An 18,498-nucleotide genomic window follows, 5' to 3' on the forward strand; every position below is an offset into this window, starting at 1 on the left:
AGACGTTGCCGGCAACGCGCATCATTATTTAGCCGTTCAGGCAGCCATAACAATCACGCTCCTGCAGCCATTCCTGCCATTACCATGATCATCCACCATTTACAGCGTCGGGCTAAATCATCATCTTCCACTGTGGTTATGAACGACCTGAAGTCTTAACTTTTTCAAGGATAAAATACATTACAGATGTGGCAATATAGCAGGTATGTGCGTTGCTTTTGCATAAAAATGCTAAAAAGAAAAATGCAGTTTGTAGTATTCAAAGTGCGTGCTTGCAAACCCAAAGTCCATAAAGTGACACTTCTCACCACTTATTTGACTAAATATGAACAAAGAGATGCCGTCACTCAGCTAAACTATCAGCATCAATCTTCGTACCAGAGTGAAGACGGGGAGACGAACAGAAGGATGATGACAAGAGTAAACACACCACTGCTCCATCAAACCGCTGAGTGGTAGAACACAAAGTAAATACATTTAAAAAAAAGCATTAAATGTCATGGAAGTAGATATTAATCCAGATTGTCAGTCTCAATACAACACACGCTTATTATGTTTACCCAAAATTATTTATTTTGATCCTTTTATGTCAATAGAAATGTGACAGACAGTTAAAAACTAGAAAAGCACCAATGAGACGTAAAAGCAGACGCTTAGTGCAACACAACAGTGTAAAAACAAACGCCATGATGGAAGATTTGAAAACATGTACAATAATGACAGTAAATTACATCTATAGGGGGAGAACAACACAATACATAAATATGGTAATGAGCAGCAAGAAGGTATACTGTAAATCGCTTCAGCTTAATAATTACAAGGTAAAAGAGCAATGCTCGACATTAAACAAGATACGCTGTACAGGATCCTGCGTGTAATGCTCGCACGATTAATGTAACACGTACTCTGAGGATCGCGGGCTGCCCTAAGGACAAGTGGAAATATTCACTATGAATAAGGACTAATGTGCTAAGACGCCATCCCTGTGCGCCCATCAGTAATCAGACAACATTTCTTCTTGGGACACAAAAAGGCCGGTGTCCATCGGCCTGGAAAAGAAAGATTTAGATTTTGGACGAGGCGAGGATGTCCTCCACCAGGTGCTTGTAGACCCAGGCGTCGCCCTTCAGCCTCTGGCGCCGGATCCCGACGACCTCCGGCCTCTGCAGCATGCACACCTCCAGCTCAAACGCCATGGTGACCTTCCCGAGGTCGCCCCAGGTCTGACACTTTAGGGTATACCTGAAAGAAAGGCGGCGCAGGAGCATTTAGGGTGGGATCAGAAAAAGAAAAAAAAAGGAGCGTGCTGCGCCGTCTTCTTACCCCTTCTGTGTGAAGTCGACGTTCTTCTCCGGCAGGATGGAGAGGATCCGGTTGAGGATCTGGTCTGGATTGGTCTGACTGGTCAGAGTAACGTTGTATTGCGCCTAGCGGGGAAAAGACGAGACAAAGAAAAGTGACGAGTGCAACACTCGAGGCGCGGGAGACGAGTTTGCGTGGCTTCGGCGCGCTGCGTACCTTGATCTTACGCGGGCCGTCCCGCAGGGCTCTCCTCTTGCTGGGGGTGAGCATGGTGATCATCTTGTCCAGGCCTCTCTCCAGGGAACCGAACACCTTCCCCCCCCGCGTCTTCTTCCCGCTGTCGTCTATGACCGCCATGTCCAACGACCGAGACCTGGGGTGGGCAGAAAATGACGCAATCAAATGTTTGTAACACACCATCACATGACTGTCACCAATCGTTCACTGATAACAGCCCAATTTACATATCTAGGAGTTGCATTCGGAGAATCTGAGAATGAACGACGCGGCTTATAGATTATATTACTGTGTATGCCTACGTGCTTGGAGCTCGCGGAGGCAAACAAAGCTGCACTTATGAGCTTTATCCTCCCTCTTGCCCCGTCATCGTCCATATTCAGCACATTCAGCTGCTCTCACACACACACACACTTTTCCATACTCCCTCACCTCAGAGCCTCCACTCACCTTCGCTCAGGACTGAAAGCCAGTATTTCAACATTCGCAAGCTCCTTGAACGCTTCAGCTCTCCTCTTATTGTGCTCTTTAGAGGCACTGCCTCCACCTGCAACACACAGGAAAAAAAAGAAAGTTATGCAGCCAAACATCATTCACAAGACATTTGATGAGGTCACCTTGGACGATTTTTTTTTTTCATAAATAATGTTTTAAGACCATAAGATTCATTTAGAAAAAATAATTTGCAGATTAATGTAATTAAAAACAATTGTTAGTTGCAGTTATACAAATTTTAGCATGTGTGAAGAATGGTGCACAAGACAATTTATTTATATTTGATGAAATGGTGCCACCACTAGAAAAACAACAGTTTGGGTTTGAACATATAACTTTGATATGTCACTCAGCATCTTTTAGCTTCAATAAACTTAGAAAAAGCTGATCCAACAAATATGCAACGCTGTCCGGACAATTTTAAACTACATTTATTTCTTTTCGCCCTCAAAAAGGGAAATAAAAGTGACCGGTACAGGCTTGCTTTGTCATTGGGGTTGTTGAACACAAAGGCTTTGGTTTACAGAGGCAACACACAAACACACACACACACACACACACAAAGAGAGCTAGGCTTTAGTGGCAAGAGAACACATGTCACTACAGCCCACGTGGGACGGTGAGCAGAGGAAAGAGACAGCTACACCTGTCACAGCACACGCCTGGGGACACACACACACACACACCACAAAATGTGTGTGTGTGTGTGTGTACAAGTTTGTCAAAGGCAGCATGTCTGCACTGCAGCTTAGAGAACGGGGAGGCTGAGGGGAGCAGGACCGAGCCAGACTCCAAAGGTTTCCACAGCCAACAGGTCCGCTGCAGGCGGTGCGTTTAAAGGGGGGAAACTAATGAGGCCGGACGTCTGAGCAGAGAATATGCTTTGAGAAACAATTAAGACTTTAATGATCCTCCGTTCATATTAGCGTCCGTCATTTTCCGATAAGCGAACAGAATTAGCGCCCTGATGATAACCTCACCTTCGAGTTGACAGAGATAAGTGCGCATGTGTCCGTTTCCAGTGGTTTCCGTAATGACGGCTGAGTCGTTGGAAATATGAGAGGCTTTGTCGGGGAAACAGGCCCGGCAAATGAGTTTATTACCAGAAGACAATTTACTTGCAAATGTGTGGCATGTGGACGTGGCACTTGTGATTACGAGGGCCCCGTGTAAAGGCTGAGCGAGGGGACGAATACATTTGAAGAGAGAGGGACAGTTCGCTAATGCAAATAATCGAATGGAGATTGTGCTTCAAGTGCTTGTTTGGAACACAAAAAACAATTACAGTAGACAAATAAACCGCATGATGAACTGAAGCGCCGTGTTGTCTGTACTTCATTACTGCCATGGGCTGAGTGGACTCCTCTTTACCTTTAGGTGTGACCGCGTCGGTTTTGGTGCCGTTGGGAGTATTTTGGTTGGGCGTGGTCAACACGTTCTTGTTGGGCCGCGCGTTCTTCTTACTGGACACCGGAGTGCGAGGAGGAGGCAGTGCGAATATCTCCACGTCTTTCTCCCGCGCGGTGGTGGCGACGTTCTCCTTGTTCTCCTTGTTCTCGATGACTCGCTCCCTCCTCTCCTGGCGGTGCTGAGCCGGGACGCGTCCCCTCTCTGGGGTCGGGCTGTAGGCGCACCTTCTCTCCACTGACGGAGACGCTGGTCTCTTTTGGGAACACGGAGAAGAGAGAGAGAGCAACATGGTGAGAAGATTTGTTTTCTTCTCGTTGGCGGCAAAGAGTCTTGGCACTTCATAATGGCGATCGGCACAAGTGCGCTCCGCCTTTCACATACCGGGTCTTTGTGGTTCGCTGCTCCATCCGGCTGACCTCGGACTCCCTTGGGTGTGTAGCGTCTGACTGGAACCCACGGGCAATCGTCGATGAACTCCGAGCCGAAGTCCAGAGAACCCACAATCACGGCGTCCTCGTCCTCGCTGAAGTGAAGGGCTTCCCTCGTCTGGACGCGAGAGAGAAAATAAGAAACGGACAAAAAAAAAGATCGCACAAATAACAGACAGTGCTGACAAACAGGGAGTACTTTCGGTGTACGGCAGCCAGTGGCCCAGAAAAAGAACAAAGCATTTGGGGAGTCGTGGCACCGAGTCTGACCTGCAGTCCCCGGTGCAGTGGAGAGTAGGAGTCCTCGCACGCGGTCGGCTCGGGGCGCAGGCGGACAGGTTTGCCCCTCTGCTTCTTCGACAGCAGCAGCAGGTAGGTGGCTGTGGTCTGGTCGTACCGCCACTGTGGGGGAGGTCATTTGTGTTATCTGCGATTCACGTGTAAAATACCACTTCTGTGAGGAATACGAGGGGCGCGGACGCGATTGACGTGCGGCACAACAACAAAAATCAACAGATGACGAAGTGACCGCCACAATAAACACACAAAATGTGAGCACAAACACACAATAAACACAAACACGCACCTCCTTGACCAACGCCGTGGCGCTCCCCCTCGATCGCTTCATGTTGACGGCCATCTCTGTGATGCAGTCCTCGTCGATGTGGCCGAGCTACAGAGGAGAGCAGGTACGTTCACACAAAATCCAAGACCGATTTTATCCCCCCCCACATCTCTTATTTGTAAGCACTAGAACTCAATAACATTCAAATAATAATTTAAAGGATTATGGAATTGTTTCAGGGAAATGGCCTGTGTGGTGACTGGAGAAAATTGGAATAACTAAATTCAAAAGAAACAGGTACTAGGTAGCATGCTGCCCCATAAACGCTTAAAAGCTACTGTGATGCCTGCAGTCCTGTTTGTATGTTTATGTCTGTATCTATTAAGTGGTTGTGTGTGTGTGTGTGTGTGTGTGTGTGTACATACCGGCTGCCTGCTACGCCACTCCACAGGGCTGTTGTAGTCTTTTATTGCCCATGGATGGTCCAGCAGCTGTCGAACACTAAGACGCCGCTTGGGGTCCACCTACAGGACGAACATGGAAACTACAACTCAGTACGCAGGAGACCACGCATCCAACAGAGCTGCAGCGTGTTTAAAATATTGCACATGTTGTACAAATGATATTACAATTATGTAAATTCTAAATTGCTTCTTCTCTGCTATTGTGGCAAGTAAATGTGTTGATGTCTGTTGATGGGTTCCACCGTTGTGCAATGAGACATTTCTGTTAAATAGCACCGGGAAAAAAAGAAACAAAAAAGGGAGAGTGGGGTTGTTTGTGTGTACCTGCATCATCTGGTTGAGGAGGAGGACGCTACCCGGAGACAGCCACTGGGGGTTATCATATTTACCTCTCTGAAGAGGCACAAGAAACACATTATGGAACATAAATAAACTCGAAAGAGAAGCAAACATAAATGTTCTCTGCTATCAGGATTTGATTAATATCCCATAAACCACAAGGGCAGACAATAATTGCAGGAAAGGTACACAAGATTATGAGCGCAACACCAGGATCCAATATTTTTCAATAATAAAATAAAAAACTTTGCAGTACATAGTTGAAGGTGAAGCATCCGAAACACTAAACAGCTGAGAAGGTGTCAGCGCTCTTACTGTAATCTTCCTGTAGAGGACCATGCAGTTGTCGTCGTCGAAGGGTAGGTACCCACAGAGCAGGGCGAACAGCAGCACCCCCATACTCCACACATCGGCCTGGGGGATACACACCACGCAGCAGAAGGTTCAGCTTCACAGTTTGGATTTCACAGAGTCATGCACCAGCGGATATGATCAGCGCACCATGAAAAAGCAGGGCAGAATTGAAAGTGGAAAGGCAGTTAATCGTGACTTTCTTTGTGGAAATACAAATGCGTTCTAAAAGTTGTAAACAGTAGCGTGCACGTCTCACCTCTGAGCCAATATATGCTTTTCCCTGGATGAGTTCAGGTGCAGCGTACGCAGGGCTTCCGCAACACGTCATCAGCTCATAACCCAGACCTCCCTAGGAGACAGATAACCAGACACACTGTGGTGAGAGACCCCAAATAGATTTGCCACCATGTTTGTTTGTTTTTCCTTCACCTTTCTTGTTACTTGATAAAACAGCTAACAGGTCTGATACTTTTGCCACAAACACAATGAGACGGGGAAAGTTGTTTATTTACCTTGGGTTTGGCACACAGTCCAAAGTCTATGAGCTTCAAGTTGTGGTCTTCGTCAATCAACAGGTTTTCCTACAGTTCAAGACGAGCGGGGCATCGGACGTTAAGATCAGTATGTGGTCACAGAAAAGCATTTCGTTGCCGTTTCACATCCTCTCAGTCACACGCAATCAGTGGACGGCTTTACCGGTTTGAGGTCCCTGTGAGCGTATCCCTGGCTGTGGACGTAGGCCATCGCGGACACAATCTGTCTGAAGAACACCCGGGTCTCCTCCTCTGACAGACGGTCTTTTGCTATGATGTAGTCAAACAACTCCCCACCCGGACAGTACTGAGATTTTAAAGAAAAAAGGAGGGGGAGAAAGATGAAAAATTACAAACACATTCTCTCTCTCTCTCTCTCTCTCACACACACACACACACACACAGTAGATTGCGTGCTCACCTCCAGCACCATGAAGATCTGGGTGGAGGTCTCTATGACCTGGTAGAGACGACAGACGTGCTGATGACTCAGGTTCTTCATGGCCTCGATCTCCACCTTCACACGAGGAAGGTCAACCTGGGGGTGACAGAGTTTGTCGTTTTGTTATTGACTCAGGATTCCCAGTTTAATGCAAACATCTACAACGGATTCCCCCAAAAGCACGAATGTGCAAATGGATTATTTGACTCACCCCGAGATCCTTCTTGTTCATGATTTTAATGGCAACCTTCTCTCCCGACAGGATGTGTCGACCCAGCTTGACTTTGGCAAAGCCTCCTGACCAACACACACAAACACACAGACATCAGAGAGGACACGGCACCGACAGAGCCGTTTCACGCGCTGACACACACATCAGCATCGTCATTACCTGAGCCGATGGTCTCGTACACCTCATAGTATTTGTGGAGCTCCTCGGCTCCGCGCAGCTCCGTCCTCTCCACCGGCATAGTGCCCGCTTCCGCCCCGCGCGGCGATAACCTGCCTGCGGGGAGAGAGAAAACGGTTCACAGAAGCCGCGTTAGCATAGAAACACTCGGTTTAACTGCAAAACACCAATTATCTCTCGGCTGAATGTAAACGTTAGCAGGTAGCTAACACCCAGCAAGCTAAACAGACGTTAAAGAGAATTGCAATGTTCGCTAACTGGCTGACAAAAACCGTTAATACCACTAAAAGTGTTAAAAAAATACTTAGCTGCTAGCTAACTCAATGCTCGGCATGGTGAATTTACCTGAATGTGTGTGAAAACGGGTGAGGAAGAAGGTACAAATCAGTTAGCAGCAACACGTCATGTAGAAAAGCGATGTGGCAGAGATGTTTTGTCCCAGAAATTTGAATTTCGCTCGTCGACTGACTCTATTTCCTGCTTCCGGTTTGTCCGCCGCTGCGCGCCCCCTTGTGGCGAATAACGATACTGCGGCCATGAATGGTGCTTTCAGAGGCTGTAGGTTATAGTGCTGTTGAATTGTAGTGCGTCATACAGACACACATTTTTGTTGTTCTACTGTCAATATAGATGGGGTGGACACACTATTAGAAACACCTCATATTGTACATTACCATGAAGTTTAATCAACACCTCAATCAACAAAAAACACTTGCATGAAGGTACATTGGTTTCACACGGAGAGAGTAAACAAGGGGAGGAAAAGCAAATGGCTCATAGGTGCAGAGCTTGATACTCTAAAGCAGTTACATCCAGTTGGAGTGAGATAGCGAGCCAGTGGTGGGAGAAGTGCTCATATTGTTTACTTGAGTTTTAGCAAGACCACAGCATTAAAATACTCAATTGGAGTATAAGTATAAGTCCTGCTCTGATTACAATCAGAACTTCATGTGTACGCAGCATTTTTATGTCGTATAGGTGGTCAAGATGGAGCTGTTTTTTTCATTTTTAACATACTTTTGGGTAGTTTAGTAACTTCACAACAATAAAAAGTATTGAAGACGATACTCGGACTGTAGAAATAAAAATACCCATTGTGTTCCCTCTCAGTGCAACATTGTTTTACTAAGGTATGAAATGGAATATATATATATATATATATATAGTAGTGGTTAGCTGGGAAATGTACTTGACTTCATAACCTCATGTGCATTCAAGGACAGGTATATACAACCTGTGGGATAGAAATGTGCAATGTGTGATGTAGGCATGTGGCTGCAGCGGCTGACCAGAGAGGTGTATTTATGGTGTCAGAAGGTGCGTGTGTGTGTGTGTGTGTGTGTGTGCCTTCATCCCCACAGCTCCTCCAGTCTGTAATTAGCAGAAGGTGAGAGGTGGGGTCAGAGGTCACTGCATGTATTTTAACAGACCCCCTGACTTCTTGTCAGCCAGCTGTAATGACTGTATACAACCACTCTCACTGCTGCCGTTTTCTTGTTGGGAAAATTGCCAGGAACCATTTCTCTCTGGGCCAATGTCCTACATTAACTGTAGTGGAAAGGGACATCTTGCTGCACCTGTAAGGAGCCAGGCATCCTGTGTCTTAAGTCTGGCAATCAGGCCATCCCAGTCATGCATGAGACTGTGTGACGTATATGAAAAACATGTTTAGCAAATGTGCAAATGTTGCATCCTGACACTTATCCTGACACTTAGCCAGGGAATTTTTTTCCCGTGATTGATCGGTGGTCGTCCTGTGCTTCTCATGGTCGTTGGAGAAGGAGTTGGTCGTTAGGGAAGCAGCCGGCAGTTAGGGTGCGTCCAGGTGTCAGTGGGATGACAGAACCCATCATTTGGTTTCTGGGGGCAGCTGGCCAGGACGGGGCAGACGGACATCAAACGACCCACAGCTGGGGGAGGAGACGAGTGTGAGTAATGGGAAATAGAAGGGATGGTAGAGGAAGAAGATGAGAAAAGAAATGGGGGAACGGAGAAGAGAGACAAATGTAGAAAACCAGTTAGTATGGCGCTGTAAGGAGGAAAATATTTAATTTCAGGGATGAGCCAAATCTCTGTTGACTGTGTCCTTTAGCATGTTGTCTTCCTTTCCTCTTGTTTTTTTGTGTGGTTAAAAGTGGCCAGCTAACACACACATAGAAACAAACACATTTTAAATAGTCACATATGGTTCAATCTCGGCAAAGCAATAGAAAAAAAATTGGTTCAGGTCTTTTTTTTTCTTTTCTTTTTTTATCAGGGCTCTTTTATTCCCAAATCTGCATGAGCTCACACATCTTACTGCACATTTAAAACCTATTTTTAATGTACTGTAACATTCTGTAAGCCAGTGGGTGTTCCTCCTCCCTCCTCCCCTCTGGGTCCTTTTATAAGATGCAACTCAAGAGAAACCTTTCTTTTTTTCTTTCATGAATAAAAAAAATAAAAAAATGGTTGTAATGCTTTTGAGGGAAAATTCTGCTACAGCCAATGCTTTTAACAGACCGTGCAGAACTTACACAGCCAGCCAGCGTTCGCTGCAGGGACTGACAGTAAAAGTCTCACACGTACAACCTTCAGTAAGCACATTCAACATCGTGAGCTGAATTCCGCTGAAAAATATGAAAACTAAAAAAAAACCCATCACAAAATAATTAAGGTTGACAAAAACAACTATCATTGTCACAGATCATTGTCGCAGCAACCTGTATGCATGCGAGCTATGCTGGAATACCTGTCATTGTTTGAGTTGTGTTTAAGAGCCGCTGTGCCACGTCCAGCCGCTTTCAGGGACACGCTGTGTGTGTGTATATGTGTGTGTGTGTGTGTGTAATCAGACATGGCAGCTATTAAGCTGTCACAGTGGAAAATAGACATTGCAGCGCCGGGGACGGAATTCCCAGTATTCCCTGACAGACTTTAGGAGGCTCCCAGAATGCATCTGTCAGGTGTTGACTGCAGGGGACCGGCATCTTAAATCTAGCTGTGTGCTAGAGAGGCGAAGTAAAGAAGAAGAAAAAAACATATGTATGTTTGTGTTTGTGCTATAATCCTGATGGTGTGTGTCATTGTCCTTATGTGCCTCAGGTCAAAGGTCACAAAGAGAGACAGACGCAGACAGAGATCACCGTCGCAGCCCCGCTTCTCTTTCTCCCCCACACTCCTTTTACTGTGGCCCGATTGATTCACCATGTATTACGGACATCATGGCGCTTTATCCACACATGTGTGACTCATATATCTTTGTGGGGTTTAAACACACACACACACACACACACACACACACACACACACGCCTAAAGACACACGTGATCAGAAATAGGTGCACAGAGAAGATTGTGAGACTCTCAGCCAATTTCAATTTCACACCCGTTGTGAGCAGCTGTGGTGTCGATCAGCTGGCAATCTCTGGGGAAAATGCTTTTTTTACGTCGTGTGTCTGCCTCTCCGAACGACACAGGTGGAGAAAAACACATCACCTCCGCTCCGTCTCTTTAAATGTATCCACACTGCAACGCACAACGTTTAATTGAAGTAGTTTCTGATATTCACAAATATTCACATCTGCTCACTCCCCGACACAAAGCAGTGGAAAGTTAGAGAGCCGGGCGAGCGACCCTACATTGTGTGTTTACAGGGCCCTATAAGGGTCCTCTGCCCAGAACTGAATGATTCAGACAGGGAATACAACGTCTCCCAATTATTTATGTCCATGCAAACTTGGGAGTGTTGGGGTTTTGATGCCTGGCCAGTGGGTTTACGGTCATTTCTGAGTCGACCTGGTACGGGGCTGAACTGAGTCACTGTGAAGCCGGCATCCGCTGGAAGTGAATCACTGATGAAGGAATACTGAATCACGCAGAACGCGTTAAGTTGTGAATATGTTTAACGCATCCTTTCTATTATGGTCAAACCAAGCCGTTGTTAACGTGGTTTACCAAAAAAAAGACAAAGAAAGGAATTGCCCAGGACTAAAAAGGCTTCATAGAGTGAAACAACGAGAAGTCAAGAGCGATGTGTGTCCAAAGCCTCACAATCCTGCGTGACGATTCACAGGGAGAGATGTTGTTTTTGGGACGAGCTTCCCGATACACTACAGGAGCCTGTCATCAAGCCAGAAGCGTGAGCCGTCGCAGCTTTCACACCGAGGTGCGAAATGGGTGCGACTTCCAACTTGCAACAACTTTAAAAAAAAGAAAGAAAGTGTAACACAACTCCTTATATCCCTCCCAAACTTTGCCTTTTTCCCCCTCCCACCCCTCAAGCCAACCTCTACACACACACACACACACACACACACACACACACACACACACACACACACACACACACATGTTTATGTGTGTGTGTGTGTGTGTGTGTGTGTGTGTGGGAGCGTCCTCCCTCAGTCTCTCCATGGCTGGATTGTGGCAGCAGCTTTGCTCCCCGCAGCAGGGCCGAGCTCTGGCTCTCCTCCACCTCATCGCTCTGCTCTACCCACCCTCAGGTGCTCTTCCTTGGGATATCAAAGCCAGCTCACCCCTTCTGGAGGTAGGACATCCACATGGTTCATGTTCATGTGTAGCTTCATGTATTTTTCAAGTTGCAATTTGACAGTTTATGTGATCTGTGTTAGTGGTTCAGGAATAACTAGATAACTGACCACTGGTTTGTTTTAGATTATCTCTTTGTCACTCACTCACACCTTTTGGGATAGACATGACATGAAGAAGAGCAGAGCAGTGTGACTTTAAACATGCAAACATAGAGGATGCATGAGGAGGAGGAGGGGGACCAGAAGGGCTCCCCGACTCAAACCAACTGTTGGACTGGACTGAGCTGAGCTGTGGGGTTTCCAGCGAGAGAGAGAGAGAGAGAGAGAGAGAGAGAGAGAGACAGACAGACAGACAGAGAGAGAGAAAGGGAGAAAAATCCAGCAGAATCTATGAAAACCCCCACCAGTGATGGTGCGAGCCATGTGTTGCTGTGTCTGCAGAGGCACATTCAGGGTCTGTACCTGTGGCGTTGCGTGCATTAAAGTGTGTGTGTGTGTGTGTGTGTGTGTGTGTGTGTGTGTGTGTGTGTGTGTGTGTGTTGGCAGGGCTTTCAGGTTGTGAAGGGGAATTTCTCCAGAAGTTTCTTGCAGGTTGGCTACCATAAGATCACAGATATTCCTGCAGGAGCACGCAATGTCAGCATAAGGGAGACATTGAAGAGCCGAAACTACCTGGGTACACACGTACACACACACACACACACACACACACACACACACACACACACACACACACACACACACACACACACACACACACACACACACACACACACACACACACACACACACAAACACATATTTTCCCCATAACAAACAGTACGCTGATGCACGAACATGGGGTTTCCCCTCCAGCTCTGCGGACCCAAAGCGGCCTCTCCGTCGTCAACGGCGACTGGGTGATTGACAGGCCGGGGGTCTTCGCTGCCGCCGGGACACGGCTGACGTACCAGAGACCCAACGAAATCCGCTCTCGCAACGGAGAGTCCATCACTGCCGCCGGGCCGCTAACCGAGGACCTGCATGTTTATGTGAGACCAGGACTGTAACTATTATTAACACACACACACACACACACACACACACACACACACACACACACACACACACACACACACACACACACACACACACACACAGTACTACTATAACCACAATGCTGTACATGTCACTTCACCCATCTTCCCCACAGCTGATCTACCAGCAACCAGGTCCCAGTGTATACTATGAGTACAGTGTGCCTTTAAAGAACACACACCCCACTCCTGAGCCAGATCCACCATCTGACGTCTCGCCCCTGGGTGAGTGCACACACACTCACACGCACAAACACACTTCTTTTTGGGCGACCCTAAATTACCGCTGTGACATTTTCTCACGTCTGAATATTCTAGTTTGCCCTCAGGGAGCGTAACACAAAACAGATGCCTCTGTTTGTGTGTGTGTGTGTGTGTGTGTGTGTGTATGTGTGTGTGTGTGTGTGTGTGTGTTCAGTTCAGATTACACGGTAACGCCAATATGTATCATTTTCAGCTCAATCGTCCTGCGAATACTCGATTAGGATTTTGATAACGTTTGATGCAGGCAGGGAGCCAGACTCGGCTTTGGCCTCTGCACCGCACACGGAGACGATAATCGGTCACTTGGGCCGGGATTTATTTCAATACCTAATATTCAACCCACAGTAAATAGATTTCTTTAAAAAAATTGCTTCATTTGTGTCTGTTGATGCTGACAAATAATGAGTTAATAACTGGAAATCCCAAAAGACAACGCATGTCAAACATTTCAAGGAAATTCACTGCCTTTCTTCCCCATTATTTGCCTCTTGTAGTTGCGACAGTGGGCCCATCCCACCCTGGTGAGAAGGGCCACCGAGGTGACCTCACCAACAATGACATCATCAAAGAGACACCCCACCCTAACCAGGTTCCCTCTGACACCCGGCCCACCTACGCCTGGACAAGGAGTGGGCACACAGAGTGCAGCGCCACCTGCGGCGCAGGTGAGAAAACACACGTAATTCAAAGACGACGTGACCGCACAAATCTTCCAAATCTGTGGTTTTCTTTTTCAAAATTTGTGCTACATAATTTGTTGGGGCATTTAGTGTGCAGGCAGGCTTACATTAAAGTGGACGTATCATTTTTTAGGTTCTTACTTTTTTGGTTACATTTTGGGTTTCTATTCAAACATAATTACCTGCTTTAATGTTTGAAAAAACTATATTTTTCCCTCATATTGACTGTCTAATTATACCTGTGTACTCAACCTCTCTCTGAAACGCTTCATTTTAGCGCCTGTCTCTTTAAACCCTCCTCCCGAAAAGATTCTGATTGGTTGGGTTTTAAATTGAAATGAAACAGTAGCTGTCACTCACCCAAAGGGCTGAGATTGCTGGCAAAATGCATGTGCCAACTTCTGTCAAATATGTATATACAGCCATATTTTTGCGGACAAAACGAACATTCACTTGCTTAGTCTTTTTTCTCTCTCTCTCTCTGTGTGTGTGTGTGTGTGTGTGTGTGTGTGTGTGTGTGTGTGTGTGTGTGTGTGTGTGTGTCTCCACACGCTTGCCAGGCAGGCGTCAGTTACTCTGGGGGTGTGTTGAGAAAGACTCCGAAACAACTGTTCCTGCTGACCTCTGTGACCCCGCCCTTGAGCCAACGGACCAAGAAGAAGACTGCAACACCCAGCCCTGCCCTGCATAGTGAGCAACACACACACACACACACACACACACACACCTGGTGTATACAACGGCCATGATTCATGGGAATAAGACACATGCACGTCGTTGCATTAGTTCCACACAACGCTGTTACTCTCAAGGCTTTTTATCACTCACACACATTGTCAAAGTCAATCACGCTGACTTTCTTTGATGTGGCTTCTCCGGTTTGAGCGTCTCGTGGTAAAAAACCGCGGGGTCACCGCATGTCGCCAAGATGCAGAGGGGTGTTAGCGGAGTAGCTGTACGTTTGCTTGCGGGTCTGTCAGATGTTTCGCCCGCAGCAGCGATCCCTGATGGCTCTCGGCCTGAAACCGATATGTTTCTGTTGGGGGAACGCAGCAGAAGTAATAGAACCCAGAGAAACATCTGAACTTGTGCAACACACACTGGCTCATTTCGCTTGTCCCCGTTTATGATCTCCTGTTGGGGGCTTTCTAACGCCCCCCTGCAGACTGGGGTAAACTATGGTCGAAATGAGGATATGGCACTCACACAAACTCAGCTTGAGGGAATGTCTTCGCCAAGCTCAACGCTCAACCACATCTTTTGTGACTCTTCATTTCCTTCCCAACTCTCTTTTCCTGTCCCCGCGATTGGCTGACAGCTGGGACGTGGGCGAGTGGTCGGACTGCAGCAGGAGTTGCGGGCCCGGCTCTCAGCACCGACAGGTCATCTGCCGCCAGGTCACCCGAGTTCCCGCCAACGGGACGGAGACCTCGGTCCCCGTGGCCGAAGAGCTGTGCGGGTCCCCCGACCCGCCGGTGACCACGTCCACGTGTCAGCTGAAGATCTGCAGCCAGTGGGAGACGCGGTCCGAGTGGAGCCCGGTGAGAGACCACTCACAGGCCTCCGTACTCCTGCATACTAGTACACTCTACCCATAAACAAGTCTTTCATAAAGGTAAACCCATTTGCCCTCTCTGTCCCCCGACCCCCAGTGTTCGGTGCCCTGTGGGGTGGGCCAGCGCAGCAGGGAGGTTGTGTGTGTGAGCAACCAGGCAGACGTGGAGGAGGACGAGGAGTGCAACATGAACCTCAAGCCAGACACGCTGCAGAACTGTGACATGGGAGTCTGTGCACGCAGCTGGTTCACGTCCCTCTGGAGCCAACGGGTAACGCAGAGACTGTTAGAGTGTGTGTGTGTGTGTGTGTGAGGAAGTTAAATATCACATATGAAGTGGATCTGATTTGGAGCGCGTGCGACGTTCTTCAGTGCTCTGCAGAGTGTGGTCACGGCAGTCGAACCCGGACGGCGCTGTGCCTGATGGATCACGTGACTGATCTCCCATTGGACAGCTGCGAAGGGCAACGCCCACCAGAGGTGACCTCGTGCGAGGCGGGCCCCTGCCAGGACCGCCTGGAGTGGTACACCGGACCCTGGGGTCAGGTAATTGACACACACATGCACACACACACACACACACACACTGTGAAAAGATCCATTTGAAGTCTGTGTGTGTGTGTTAAGTGTTCGGCAGAGTGTGGGAACGGCACACAGACCCGGAGTGTGGTTTGCATTTTCAACAACGACGACGGTCGCGTGGAGGTTGGGGACCGGGGGAAATGCTCCGCCCTCTCTCAGCCAATCACAGCTCAGCTGTGCAGACTGAAGCCATGCGGCGTGCAGTGGTACGTCACAGAGTGGAGCGCGGTAAGTGTCCCTGCAACCCTGGAGCCCTCACGTACGACCTCATAGTGTGTGAGGGGTCAGTCAGTATAAAGAGGTTTGGTTGTCATATACAGGAGCGTTAAAGGGTCAAAATCCAAGTGGACCTTTCGTGGGGATTATTTTGTTAAATGACGATAAACATCGTCTAGAATAATCGACAGATTAGCGTGAAACCTATGCTCAACAATGTCTCAAGTCAAGAGTGACATTTCTAGAAATCTTTAATTGCTTTGAACACCAGAATTTAAATCCTATTCACTTTATTATTATGTGCTGGAAGCAGATTTCAGAGGTCAGAGAATATGGTGTCTTTTGGTGATTTAGGGGAATTGACCTCTTAAAGCTGACGGCCTAATTGATTTTCATTTCAGAGGACATTCAAAAGTACATGAAGTCCTTAACATGACTTTATTTATACCGTATGTGTGACTCTTCCTCCCTGCCCCAACCCTTCTCCATCTCAGTGCTCACGCTCCTGCAACGGGGGCTACCGCGTCCGCGAGGTACGTTGTCTCGCCGACAACGTCACCCCGAGCGACCGCTGTGACCCCGGTTTGACCCCGGAGGGCCGAGAAGAGTGCAACGAGCAGCCCTGTGTCGGCGAGATGAGTGAGTCTGCAGAGCAAAGTGCTGCTGAGAGGAATGCATTTCGCAAGGCACTGTATTCATCATGTGTTTCGTCTGATTCACTTTGTACTGAGCGTTGAGGCCCGATGAACTGACTCAGAAGGCTGGGTGTGGTCGATAACTGGAAGAGTTGCTTCTTATCCCCTCACGTACGTCTCACTTGCCCCCCCCACGCAGATCCATCGTGCAGCGACCAGTATCACAACTGCATGGTGGTGGTTCAAGCCCGGCTGTGCGTGTACACCTACTACAGGAGCGTCTGCTGCGCGTCCTGCTCCCGAGCCAGGAACTCATACCCCGCCTCGCTTCAGAACAACCACATCCGCAGATGATGCCGCACGGCTTCAGGACTCAGTCAGCAACCGATTCACCGACCGGCTGCCTTTTTTTTAACTTGTTTTATCTTCACACTCACCTGGATTTTTTTGTTTAATCTCGTGACAAACACACACACACACACACACACACAGTGAGAATTTAAGTACGTAGAAATTTAGTCAGGGTTCCTATAAGTAGGGAATTTGATTTGAGTAATTATCAGGTCTGGATAATTCTGTTAAAAAGAAAAGGGAGAATGGAAAAGTACTTGTTTTCAGACTTTTGCCCCATAGTCTGGACAATTAGTTCTTTGCTGCCGTTTGGTGTTAACTGGTTTGTATGACACAAGGTACCGAGCTACAATCCTCTGGCAAAAATACTCTGCATGCCCATAGTTGGATTTTAAAACAATTTATTCATATAATAAACTTCTCGATATTTGTACTCAGATGTCAAATATGGTAGGAATTTGAGTGTATAAAATATGGAATTTGAAATATGTGAAATGTGTGGGAACCCTGGTTTCATTCTGAGTGTAACTTTCAACCAGAACCGGTCACATTATCGGTGATGCACTTGTATATTTATTCTAAAATAAAGGCTGTATAACTTCTGGTACCTAAAGCTGCTGTTTGTTGTATTATTACAGATATTACAGACATTATTTAGCAGTCAAAAAATATGTAATGGTTAATTTATACCCCAAAGCAACATGCGTGCTGCTATAAATAAAGGTGGGACTTGCTGGAAGACATCTTGTTGTGTGTTCAACACACAAAGTCTTCATGCATTTTGACTTATGATGGTGGGAAAATGATAATAACTTTAGCGACCAGACAGTTCCATTTAGTTAAGTCATGACTTCTGGTGACAGAAACTGGCGACGGGTCAATTTAAAAGTGGCCAAATATTCTAAACATATATGAAGCCACAGTAAGCTTAGCAGGTAAAAACAGCTGGTCTAGCTTTGTCCAGAGGTAATAACATCTGCTTGTTAGTCTAATCTGGACATCAAGAGACCCAACTGTCACGTCAACGACACCTTCATCTGGGCAAAGCATTCCTGTAGCAGCTCTAAAGAAAGGTTGCTTAGTAGTTGAAGACTTCTTCCACCACCTTCTCTCTTTCTTGTAGACGAACCGTTTCCTTCGCAAATAATGGTGTCCAAAATGTTGCCACATGAACCCCAAGTCGGTCAAGAATGGTTGAGGAGGTATTCAGATAAAAGTGGAAATCCCCCTCAAAGTAAACAATGCAGAAACCGGCTCCCTGTAAGCGGGACGCTGCACTATATATTACTGTAAAGTAGCATTTCACTGTTTTGGTTGGTTGAGGTTGACCTTTGGGCAATGTGATCTACAGCAATGCTTTATATGTTCTAATCTCAGAGGTTTGGTGTGTAAATCCAGCTTGTAAAACAACAGAGGCCCGCTTGCGTCCACGCTGCGCAGCACCCAGTCAAGAAGCGGTCACATTAGCTCTGGAACTCGTTCATGATAGTAATACCGTTGCTTTAATGGGACAGCCGGACCGACAGCATGTACAAAGACCAAAATTCAATCACGAGAACTTAAAATTATTTTTTTTTTTTTTAAAAAAAGCACAAAAAGGAACATTTAAATGAACACCGGTGAACAAAAT

At 47.0% G+C, this 18,498-nt stretch overlaps 1 protein-coding gene across 1 annotated transcript; it reads right to left on the minus strand.

The window, feature by feature from the left end:
* Positions 1-565: 565 nt before the first annotated feature.
* Positions 566-7,039, minus strand: melk (maternal embryonic leucine zipper kinase; the record flags this gene model as incomplete). The annotated part of the gene is made up of 17 exons (XM_079219309.1): positions 566-1,242; positions 1,324-1,427; positions 1,519-1,675; positions 1,990-2,086; positions 3,406-3,697; positions 3,826-3,990; positions 4,143-4,274; positions 4,459-4,545; positions 4,863-4,961; positions 5,226-5,294; positions 5,556-5,654; positions 5,851-5,943; positions 6,107-6,175; positions 6,291-6,434; positions 6,549-6,665; positions 6,781-6,866; positions 6,961-7,039. 17 exons carry the CDS (start codon positions 7,037-7,039, stop codon positions 1,065-1,067), a joined length of 2,067 nt encoding a protein of 688 aa, XP_079075435.1. The 3' UTR covers positions 566-1,064.
* Between the last annotated feature and the right edge of the window lie 11,459 nt (positions 7,040-18,498).

Source organism: Taurulus bubalis, assembly GCF_910589615.1.
Source record: "Taurulus bubalis genome assembly, chromosome: 6".
NCBI classification, from domain to species: Eukaryota; Metazoa; Chordata; class Actinopteri; order Perciformes; family Cottidae; genus Taurulus; species Taurulus bubalis.